Here is a 12,549-nt window from a genome sequence, read left to right as displayed (position 1 = left end):
CCCTCACTCAGACAGTGAGAGAGAGCTGTATGTATCCCTCACTCAGACAGAGAGGGGGGGGGGGGGGATAGGCTCAGGAATGACATGGGGGGGGGAAGGCTCAGGAATTACTTAAATGCTGGTGGGCTCTAGGGTAAATAACCCCCCCCATCCAGAACCAGATCTAACACTGCACCTATACCTGCTTAGACAGAGAGGGCTGTATGTATCCCTCACTCACTCAGACAGAGAGCGTTGTAGGTATCCCTCACTCACTCAGACAGAGAGCGTTGTAGGTATCCCTCACTCAGACAGAGAGAGAGCGCTGTATGTATCCCTCACTCACTCAGACAGAGAGCGTTGTAGGTATCCCTCACTCACTCAGACAGAGAGAGAGCATTGTAGGTATCCTTCACTCAGACACAGAGAGAGCGCTGTATGTATCCCTCACTCACTCAGACAGAGAGAGAGCATTGTAGGTATCCCTCACTGAGACAGAGAGAGCTGTATGTATCCCTCACTCAGACAGAGAGAGCGCTGTGTGTATCCCTCTCTCAGACAGAGAGCGCTGTATGTATTCCTCACTCAGACAGAGAGAACTGTATGTATCTCTCACTCAGAGAGAACTGTATGTATCCCTCACTCAGAGAGAGAGTGCTGTATGTATCTCTCACTCAGAGAGAGCTGTATGTATCCCTCACTCAGAGAGAGAGTGCTGTATGTATCTCTCACTCAGACAGTGAGAGAGAGCTGTATGTATCCCTCACTCAGACAGAGAGCGCTGTATGTATCCCTCACTCAGACAGAGAGAACTGTATGTATCCCTCACTCAGAGAGAACTGTATGTATCCCTCACTCAGAGAGAGAGTGCTGTATGTATCTCTCACTCAGAGAGAGCTGTATGTATCCCTCACTCAGAGAGAGAGTGCTGTATGTATCTCTCACTCAGACAGTGAGAGAGAGCTGTATGTATCCCTCACTCAGACAGAGAGCGCTGTATGTATCCCTCACTCAGACAGAGAGAACTGTATGTATCCCTCACTCAGAGAGAACTGTATGTATCCCTCACTCAGAGAGAGAGTGCTGTATGTATCTCTCACTCAGAGAGAGCTGTATGTATCCCTCACTCAGAGAGAGAGTGCTGTATGTATCTCTCACTCAGACAGTGAGAGAGAGCTGTATGTATCCCTCACTCAGACAGAGAGCGCTGTATGTATCCCTCACTCAGACAGAGAGAACTGTATGTATCCCTCACTCAGAGAGAACTGTATGTATCCCTCACTCAGACAGAGAGAACTGTATGTATCCCTCACTCAGAGAGAACTGTATGTATCTCTCACTCAGAGAGAGCTGTATGTATCCCTCACTCAGAGAGAGAGTGCTGTATGTATCTCTCACTCAGACAGTGAGAGAGAGCTGTATGTATCCCTCACTCAGACAGAGAGCGCTGTATGTATCCCTCACTCAGAGAGAACTGTATGTATCTCTCACTCAGAGAGAGCTGTATGTATCCCTCACTCAGAGAGAGAGTGCTGTATGTATCTCTCACTCAGACAGTGAGAGAGAGCTGTATGTATCCCTCACTCAGACAGAGAGCGCTGTATGTATCCCTCACTCAGACAGAGAGAACTGTATGTATCCCTCACTCAGAGAGAACTGTATGTATCCCTCACTCAGAGAGAGAGTGCTGTATGTATGCCTCACTCAGACAGAGAGCGCTGTATGTATTCCTCACTCAGACAGAGAGCGCTGTATGTATCCCTCACTCAGAGAGCACTGTGTGTATCCCTCACTCAGACAGTGAGAGAGAGCTGTATGTATCCCTCACTCAGACAGAGAGGGGGGGGGGGGGATAGGCTCAGGAATGACATGGGGGGGGGGGAAGGCTCAGGAATTACTTAAATGCTGGTGGGCTCTAGGGTAAATAACCCCCCCCATCCAGAACCAGATCTAACACTGCACCTATACCTGCTTAGACAGAGAGGGCTGTATGTATCCCTCACTCACTCAGACAGAGAGCGTTGTAGGTATCCCTCACTCAGACAGAGAGAGAGCGCTGTATGTATCCCTCACTCACTCAGACAGAGAGAGAGCATTGTAGGTATCCTTTACTCAGACACAGAGAGAGCGCTGTATGTATCCCTCACTCACTCAGACAGAGAGAGAGCATTGTAGGTATCCCTCACTGAGACAGAGAGAGCGCTGTATGTATCCCTCACTCACTCAGACAGAGAGAGAGCATTGTAGGTATCCCTCACTGAGACAGAGAGAGCTGTATGTATCCCTCACTCAGACAGAGAGAGCGCTGTGTGTATCCCTCACTGAGACAGAGAGCGCTGTATGTATCCCTCACTCAGACAGAGAGAGAGCGCTGTATGTATCCCTCACTCAGACAGAGAGAGCGCTGTGTGTATCCCTCACTGAGACAGAGAGCGTTGTAGGTATCCCTCACTCAGACAGAGAGAGAGCGCTGTATGTATCCCTCACTCACTCAGACAGAGAGAGAGCATTGTAGGTATCCTTCACTCAGACACAGAGAGAGCGCTGTATGTATCCCTCACTCACTCAGACAGAGAGAGAGCATTGTAGGTATCCCTCACTGAGACAGAGAGAGCTGTATGTATCCCTCACTCAGACAGAGAGAGCGCTGTGTGTATCCCTCACTCAGACAGAGAGCGCTGTATGTATTCCTCACTCAGACAGAGAGAACTGTATGTATCTCTCACTCAGAGAGAACTGTATGTATCCCTCACTCAGAGAGAGAGAGTGCTGTATGTATCTCTCACTCAGACAGTGAGAGAGAGCTGTATGTATCCCTCACTCAGACAGAGAGCGCTGTATGTATCCCTCACTCAGAGAGAACTGTATGTATCCCTCACTCAGAGAGAGCTGTATGTATCCCTCACTCAGACAGAGAGAACTGTATGTATCCCTCACTCAGAGAGAACTGTATGTATCCCTCACTCAGAGAGAACTGTATGTATCCCTCACTCAGAGAGAGAGTGCTGTATGTATGCCTCACTCAGACAGAGAGTGCTGTATGTATGCCTCACTCAGACAGAGAGCGCTGTATGTATCCCTCACTCAGACAGAGAGCGCTGTATGTATCCCTCACTCAGACAGAGAGCGCTGTATGTATCCCTCACTCAGACAGAGAGCGCTGTATGTATCCCTCACTCAGAGAGCACTGTGTGTATCCCTCACTCAGACAGTGAGAGAGAGCTGTATGTATCCCTCACTCAGACAGAGAGGGGGGGGGGGATAGGCTCAGGAATGACATGGGGGGGGGGAAGGCTCAGGAATTACTTAAATGCTGGTGGGCTCTAGGGTAAATAACCCCCCCCATCCAGAACCAGATCTAACACTGCACCTATACCTGCTTAGACAGAGAGGGCTGTATGTATCCCTCACTCACTCAGACAGAGAGCGTTGTAGGTATCCCTCACTCAGACAGAGAGAGAGCGCTGTATGTATCCCTCACTCAGACAGAGAGAGAGCATTGTAGGTATCCTTCACTCAGACACAGAGAGAGCGCTGTATGTATCCCTCACTAACTCAGACAGAGAGAGAGCATTGTAGGTATCCCTCACTGAGACAGAGAGAGCTGTATGTATCCCTCACTCAGACAGAGAGAGCGCTGTGTGTATCCCTCACTCAGACAGAGAGCGCTGTATGTATTCCTCACTCAGACAGAGAGAACTGTATGTATCTCTCACTCAGAGAGAACTGTATGTATCCCTCACTCAGAGAGAGAGTGCTGTATGTATCTCTCACTCAGACAGTGAGAGAGAGCTGTATGTATCCCTCACTCAGAGAGAACTGTATGTATCCCTCACTCAGAGAGAGAGTGCTATATGTATCCCTCACTCAGACAGAGAGAACTGTATGTATCCCTCACTCAGAGAGAACTGTATGTATCCCTCACTCAGACAGAGAGCGCTGTATGTATCCCTCACTCAGACAGAGAGCACTGTATGTATCCCTCACTCAGACAGTGAGAGAGAGCTGTATGTATCCCTCACTCAGAGAGAACTGTATGTATCCCTCACTCAGAGAGAGAGTGCTGTATGTATCCCTCACTCAGACAGAGAGCGCTGTATGTATCCCTCACTCAGAGAGCGCTGTATGTATCCCTCACTCAGAGAGCGCTGTGTGTATCCCTCACAGCGACAGTGAGAGAGAGCTGTATGTATCCCTCACTCAGACAGAGAGAGCGCTGTGTGTATCCCTCACTCAGACAGAGAGCGCTGTATGTATCCCTCACTCAGACAGAGAGCGCTGTATGTATTCCTCACTCAGACAGAGAGAACTGTATGTATCCCTCACTCAGAGAGAGCTGTATGTATCCCTCACTCAGAGAGAGAGCGCTGTGTGTATCCCTCACTCAGACAGAGAGACAGAGGGAGCTGCCCGTCTTGCTCACTCAGACTCGAGCTTGTTTACACGGAGCCAGAAATTGGATTATAGGGAAGGAGGGTACAGCCCAATGCCCAGCGGAACATTCAGTTTGTGGGATCTGAGAAGCCCTACACTGTGTGAGAGCCCATTGATATAGAGATTATTGGCCAACCATACGGGGGGGGCAAGGCCATGCCACCTTATTAGAACTGCCCCAAATTAAGTTTATGGGGGGGACAAGATGTCTCTGGGTACAACAACAAACCCATCCCCAAATACCCCAGGGTGCCCCGTGCCCAGCGCATAACCCATAGACCCTACATGTGCCCTGCTGGCACCCGGGCACGTACATGGGTAACAGGAGGAACCAGGCCGCCATGGCAGCACTCCCCTGTGCCACAAGCTTATAGTGACACAAAGCTGCTTAGGGTGTATTAACATCCAGGTGTGTGGGAATCTGCCCCCACGTGGGCCGCTAAGGGTCACTAACCTCTTAGTTATAGACTGGTATCTGTGTCTGTGTGGGACTCGCTATTCACTTAGAGATATATATATATAGTGCATGGCAGCCCTGATACCAGAGCAGTCTGCATCAATTGGACAACTCATTCGCTGTGATTATAAGTGATAAGGACTCTACTTACACAGTACTGACTGAGCCCCTCCACTAGGGGCGCTGCCCCACACAGCGTATGTATCCAGACCATCTCCCTGCCCCCCCTCAAACAACACTTAAGGCCCTGAGCTCTATTTATAAATGAGATATATGGGTTTAATTAAATAATTAAGCAAGAGGGTTAGCGCTAAGGGACAGGTCTGGGCACTGCCGAGCCATCAGCTGCATCATTTCAGCACATCCTAAATATAACAGGGTCCCAACGGCCATTAATATTAACCCTTTCCAATGCTGCCAGTAAAGGCGAAATTAGCAGACCATTATAAACACACACACCTAACAATAAATACTCAGAAGACAAATGGTTTGTTTCCATAGATAAACAGAGGAAGGGAATATATCTGATCCGTTCATTAGCAGCACAATGGTATCAACAGGTCGGGAATACACCGAGCTCATATCCATTGTATGCAATAGGCACAATGTAACAGCTACACAGGGATGCATCTGTACACACAGTGGGAAGCAGTAAGGGTACACATGGGATGCAGATAATTACCCCAATGCCATTAGGGACAATGCAATTAGCCAGTGTCACTGTAGGAAACACATAGCCAGTTGCCCCCACTACACAGCAGCCAATGTATATCCCAGGGGGGGGTGACAGGTGGGTACCCAGCTCCCATTCAGTTCCTACATGCCAAAGGCACAGACAGGGGGGTGAGGGTTACCTTTTTGAGGAATGCCATCCTTGGCCTGAAATGCTGGCCCTGGTCTAGATGCTTGACTGTCATGATGAGCAGGGGGAGAGGGCAGAGAGGAGAAGGAACCGCTCACACACACAAGATACAGCAGGTCTGATCGGCAGGGCTAGGATACAGAAGGGGGTATGTGCAGACTGCTGCCTGCTCCAGCCAATCACGAGCCAGATGGTGCGGTATACACACAGCTCACTGGCCGTAGTGCCGCTCGGTGCCACTAGAGGGCACACACTTAGTACCTCTTACTGTACATGGCTTTACACATACTGGCTAAGGAGATGGGCTTGCTGGGAAATCCCTTGATAGGTGAACTGATTGTTGTGCCTTAAGGTCCCCATACACGGGCCGATAGTAGCAGCTGATATGGGTCCCTTGGACTGATCCGGGAGCTAATTGGCCCCAGGGCCGGATTTCTTTCTGAGGCGCCCCGAGGCCGCCCCTGTGGGTGTCCCCCTCTGCGCATGCGTGAACGCGCCCCCAGTGCGCATGCGCAAACGCGCCCTCTCCCCAATACGCATGCGCAAACGCTCCTTTACGGAGCAGGGGGGAGAGGTCCCGACTGCTCCGTATGGGAGCCAAATTTAAAAATTTTCTTGCGGCGGGGCGGCATGCCGCCCCTAAATTTCTGCCGCCCTAGGCCCGGGCCTTTGTGGCCTCTCCACAAATCCAGGCCTGATCGGCCCGTGTATGGGCACTTCCAACGGGCCTGCCCAACCGATATCTGGCCTGAAATTGGGCAGATCTGGATAGGGCAGGTTAGAAAATCTAGTCGGATCGGGGACCGCATTGGCTTGTTGATGTGGCCCCCAGACTGACTTTACCTATGCCCTTCGTTATAATTCGATAGTTTGGCCCCAGGGCCAAACAATCGAATTACCCTGGATTCTCCCAAAATCGCCCACCCCTAGGTGGGGGATATTGGGAGAAGATCCGCTCGCTTGGCAATGCCAGTGTATGGGGACCTTAATGCAATTAGAATATAAGCTCCTCTGAAAAAGGAATGGATATGATTACAAATTCCCTGAAATACCACCTAAATACAGCCTAAGATACAGGTATAGGATCCGTTATCCGGAAACTCATTATCTAGGAAGGCTGTCTACCATAAACTCCATTTTAATCAATTTATTTCCTTTTTCTCTGTAATAATTAGAGACACACTGAATCCAGTATTATCCCCAAATCCTTTGTAAAGGATTCAAGCAAATACCGAACTGAATCCTAATTTGCACATGTCAATTAGGACACGGAAGGGTTAAAGAGCTGTGGACAAATCCAAATCCTTCTGAAAAAGGTAGAATCTTGGCTGAATCCTGGATTGGGTGCATACCTAGTTATAATAAACCAGTACCTGTACTTGATCCCAACTAAGATATAATTACCCCTTATTGGGGGCAGAACAGCCCTATTGGGTTTATTTAATGGTTAAATGATTCCCTTTTCTCTGTAATAATAAACCAGTACCTGTACTTGATCCCAACTAAGATATAATTACCCCTTATTGGGGCAGAACAGCCCTATTGGGTTTATTTAATGGTTAAATGATTCCCTTTTCTCTGTAATAATAAACCAGTACCTGTACTTGATCCCAGCTAAGATATAATTACCCCTTATTGGGGCAGAACAGCCCTATTGGATTTATTTCATGGTTAAATGATTCCCTTTTCTCTGTAATAATAAAACAGTACCTGTACTTGATCCCAACTAAGATATAATTACCCCTTATTGGGGGCAGAACAGCCCTATTGGGTTTATTTAATGGTTAAATGATTCCCTTTTCTCTGTAATAATAAAACAGTACCTGTACTTGATCCCAACTAAGATATAATTACCCCTTATTGGGGGCAGAACAGCCCTATTGGGTTTATTTAATGGTTAAATGATTCCCTTTTCTCTGTAATAATAAAACAGTACCTGTACTTGATCCCAACTAAGATATAATTACCCCTTATTGGGGGCAGAACAGCCCTATTGGGTTTATTTAATGGTTAAATGATTCCCTTTTCTCTGTAATAATAAAACAGTACCTGTACTTGATCCCAACTAAGATATAATTCTGGATAAAAGGTCCCATACCTGTAAATGCCAAGTGCCCCCGGCCCTTCCAGTTCCTATGAATTAATAACATTCCACGTTAATAAACCAACAAAATATTAATGAAAACAAAAATGCAAAACACAGGAGGAAATTACATTTCAATGGGCTGTTTCCAGTTTTGGCGGGGGGGGGGGGGGGGGTAGGTGACCAAGTTGGACCAACAGGGTTCTAGCTATTTGTGCTGCGGATATGGGGCAAGAGGCAGTCAGTGACGCTTTATATCAGGGCAGTTAGGGACTTATAGCAACTTATAACAACTGGAGAGCTACAGGTTAAAATAAATGGACAATTTAGAGGTTAATACCCAGCGCGGACCCTTCCCCCCCGCAGCTACATTTTAATTGGCTCTCTGTTTGAGCGCAGAGTTTATAGTGATTCCCAGAACCATATGGCTCCAAGCTGAGAGGGGGACTCCCTGCCAAAGAAGGAGGCAGACGGAGCGATCTAGGCTGTGGGCCAGCCCTTTATCTGCCAGCCCGCTACACTTCTCCCTGCCAGCTTTACTGCACATTAGCAGCCACTTTCAGCCCTGCACTGGGCATCGCCAACTTCTTGTCCCAAGAGCTTACAATCAGTAGTACAGCCTGCTACTAAAGGCACCATCTCTCCCTACTATACCTGCTATCCCACAGCCCCAGTCCCTTCCCAGAGGCTATTATCCCCCCACTGCTACTATAGGCACCATCTCTCCCTACTATACCTGCTATCCCACAGCCCCAGTCCCTTCCCAGAGGCTATTATCCCCCCACTGCTACTATAGGCACCATCTCTCCCTACTATACCTGCTATCCCACAGCCCCAGTCCCTTCCCAGAGGCTATTATCCCCCCACTGCTACTATAGGCACCATCTCTCCCTACTATACCTGCTATCCCACAGCCCCAGTCCCTTCCCAGAGGCTATTATCCCACTGCTACTATAGGCACCATCTCTCCCTACTATACCTGCTATCCCACAGCCCCAGTCCCTTCCCAGAGGCTATTATCCCCCCACTGCTACTATAGGCACCATCTCTCCCTACTATACCTGCTATCCCACAGCCCCAGTCCCTTCCCAGAGGCTATTATCCCCCCACTGTTACTATAGGCACCATCTCTCCCTACTATACCTGCTATCCCACAGCCCCAGTCCCTTCCCAGAGGCTATTATCCCCCCACTGCTACTATAGGCACCATCTCTCCCTACTATACCTGCTATCCCACAGCCCCAGTCCCTTCCCAGAGGCTATTATCCCCCCACTGCTACTATAGGCACCATCTCTCCCTACTATACCTGCTATCCCACAGCCCCAGTCCCTTCCCAGAGGCTATTATCCCCCCCACTGCTACTATAGGCACCATCTCTCCCTACTATACCTGCTATCCCCCAGCCCCAGTCCCTTCCCAGAGGCTATTATCCCCCCACTGCTACTATAGGCACCATCTCTCCCTACTATACCTGCTATCCCACAGCCCCAGTCCCTTCCCAGAGGCTATTATCCCCCCCACTGCTACTATAGGCACCATCTCTCCCTACTATACCTGCTATCCCACAGCCCAGTCCCTTCCCAGAGGCTATTATCCCCCCACTGTTACTATAGGCACCATCTCTCCCTACTATACCTGCTATCCCACAGCCCAGTCCCTTCCCAGAGTCTGCACAGGGCACATACTGTATATACTCAAGTATAAGCCTAGTTTTTTAGCACCCAAAATGCGCTGAAAAAGTCACCCTCGGCTTATACTTGAGTTGGGCCCCCCCCAGACTAGAACCCTCTGTCATTTTTGTGCAAATTACGCCACCCGCAACCAGACCCTCCAGTGCCTATTGTTTTTGTTGACCCTCTTCTCCACTTACAGAGCTAGTTTACTGTTTTTCTTTTAAATATATATTTAAAAACACATACCCCACTGATGCCTCACTTAATGTAATTTTATTGGTATTTATTTTGATTATTGAAACTTAGCAGTAGCTGCTGCATTTCCCACCCTAGGCTTATACTCGAGTCAATAAGTTTTTCCGGTTTTCTTAGGTAAAATTAGGTACCTCGGCTTATATTCGGATCAGCTTATACTCGAGTATATATGGTGCGTGTACTTACTCTCCCTATCTACTTACCCCAATAACAGCGATGGAGAGAGCGCACCTTGGGAAATGATTTGCACATTGCTCTGATAACAATGGCTTTAGACCCTGCTATTGGCCGGCAATATAACTCAAGGGGCTGAAGCTATAAAATAATCTGTACAAACGTATTTACCAGGATGGGCAATGGGGAGTTAAGCAATTTTCACCCCCCAACAGGCTCCTGCTAAACCCAGATATTTCCATTAAAAAGAGTCTGAAACATGAAGAAGTCCCAGAATATCATATAAAGTCCCCATCGGGCCTGGGACTTTGTACTGTTCCTAGTGATTAGAAGCATCTAAACCCCTGCAGGGGGGACCATTAGTTCTGTCTACCCCCCCCCAGCTTCCTCTTCTAGGGGGATTTTTACTATGAGTTCATCTGTGTGAGCTAAAGGGGATATAAATACCCTCTCAGAGTCATTACTAAGACTTCCCCTCTGTGCGGTTTGGTGACAGTTTCTTGTCTGCTCAGACTGCAGCAAAAATCTTCTTCCTGTCAGAGTCTGACAACTGAAATTCAGGGTGCCCCTCGCCCACAACATGAAGAGAACACGGAACAGTGTATAGGAACTCACTAGCTGACCCCTAGATATGTAACTGTCACCTGATGGTCTAACTCCTAACCCCTATACTGGCATCAGAACAGAGTTGGTTTCTGTAGTTTCAGATGAAATCTTCTGCATTATTTAAAATAAATCAGTTGTTTGTTATGCTTGCACAGGGGACTGTATTTACTGGTGCAGCAGTCCTGCCCTGCTTTATGGTTGAGATTCTAGCTATCTGTATAACAGAGCATTCTGTCACAGTGGCACAGATCCTATCTGATCCCCCCCATTGTAAGCAGCAGTCCTGCCCTGCTTTATGGCTGAGATTCTAGCTATCTGTATAACAGAGCATTCTGTCACAGTGGCACAGATCCTATCTGATCCCCCCCCCCATTGTAAGCAGCAGTCCTGCCCTGCTTTATGGCTGAGATTCTAGCTATCTGTATAACAGAGCATTCTGTCACAGTGGCACAGATCCTATCTGATCCCCCCATTGTAAGCAGCAGTCCTGCCCTGCTTTATGGCTGAGATTCTAGCTATCTGTATAACAGAGCATTCTGTCACAGTGGCACAGATCCTATCTGATCCCCCCATTGTAAGCAGCAGTCCTGCCATGCTTTATGGCTGAGATTCTAGCTATCTGTATAACAGAGCATTCTGTCACAGTGGCACAGATCCTATCTGACCCCCCCCCCTTGTAAGCAGCAGTCCTGCCCTGCTTTATGGCTGAGATTCTAGCTATCTGTATAACAGAGCATTCTGTCACAGTGGCACAGATCCTATCTGATCCCCCCATTGTAAGCAGCAGTCCTGCCCTGCTTTATGGCTGAGATTCTAGCTATCTGTATAACAGAGCATTCTGTCACAGTGGCACAGATCCTATCTGATCCCCCCATTGTAAGCAGCAGTCCTGCCCTGCTTTATGGCTGAGATTCTAGCTATCTGTTTAACAGAGCATTCTGTCACAGTGGCACAGATCCTATCTGATCCCCCCATTGTAAGCAGCAGTCCTGCCCTGCTTTATGGCTGAGATTCTAGCTATCTGTATAACAGAGCATTCTGTCACAGTGGCACAGATCCTATCTGATCCCCCCATTGTAAGCAGCAGTCCTGCCCTGCTTTATGGCTGAGATTCTAGCTATCTGTATAACAGAGCATTCTGTCACAGTGGCACAGATCCTATCTGATCCCCCCCATTGTAAGCAGCAGTCCTGCCCTGCTTTATGGCTGAGATTCTAGCTATCTGTATAACAGAGCATTCTGTCACAGTGGCACAGATCCTATCTGATCTCCCCCCCATTGTAAGCAGCAGTCCTGCCCTGCTTTATGGCTGAGATTCTAGGTAGGGCAATTCAAGATAATATTCTAGTGCTATTCCCTCTCTATATTCTCTAGTTAGGCAGTTAGTGATATGCAGAGCAGTTAGCTAGGGTCGATGGTCATTAGAAAGATAAATTGCTCAGATATTTGAAATGCTTACAAAACAAATAAGTAGAAAAGCACTTCTAGAAGAGCACAATGTTATTTATTTTTTTATATTTCTTCCCTCGGAGCAGTGCCTGCGATGCCCCGCCGCGATAGATCTCTGCGACTCTACTGAAAGGCAATTCGGAGCATTTAGTAGCCCGTGATAGCAGAGATCTATTGCGGGCGACTGAACTGCTCAGTGGGTCCTTAGCCTAAGGGAACACACCTGCTGGCAGGAATAGCTTTAGCTGCTTCACTGTAACACTGCCTTTCCCATCCTATTCAGTCCAGGATGTATCCACCACCAAAGCTGGAGGAATTCTGCCCAAGACATTGGGACAATGGGGCTGGGGTACCAGTTGCCTGGGGGAATTGTTTTGTGCTGTTTTATTGCTGCAACATTAAGGTAAACCAATAAATACCCGTGCTATTGTCTTAATTAATGGCCATATCAGGAATAATAACAATAAACCACAATACCTGTGGTATTCCACATTACCTGAAATACCCCTCCTGTTGTAGTACTGCCCCCTGGGAAAGCCTGGGATCCATGTATCTAGGAGAGTCAGAGAGATAAGG

The 12,549-nt window shown here is 48.1% G+C and overlaps 1 protein-coding gene across 1 annotated transcript in view; it reads right to left on the bottom strand.

Moving 5' to 3' along the window:
* Window positions 1-12,549, bottom strand: part of LOC101731116 (regulator of G protein signaling 9) — a 67,045-nt gene that overhangs the window by 46,153 nt on the left and 8,343 nt on the right. Inside the window, exons 2-3 of the mRNA XM_031894210.1 lie at window positions 12,470-12,526; window positions 7,831-7,865 (exon numbers count right to left, since the gene is read on the bottom strand). Of these exons, the coding sequence (XP_031750070.1) occupies window positions 7,831-7,865; window positions 12,470-12,526 (92 nt within the window). The remainder of the gene's footprint in view (window positions 1-7,830; window positions 7,866-12,469; window positions 12,527-12,549) is intronic.

This window comes from Xenopus tropicalis, chromosome 10 (genome assembly GCF_000004195.4).
Source record: "Xenopus tropicalis strain Nigerian chromosome 10, UCB_Xtro_10.0, whole genome shotgun sequence".
NCBI lineage: Eukaryota > Metazoa > Chordata > Amphibia > Anura > Pipidae > Xenopus > Xenopus tropicalis.
Note: the sequence above shows the minus strand (reverse complement) of the source record. Positions and strands in the feature narration are given on the sequence as shown.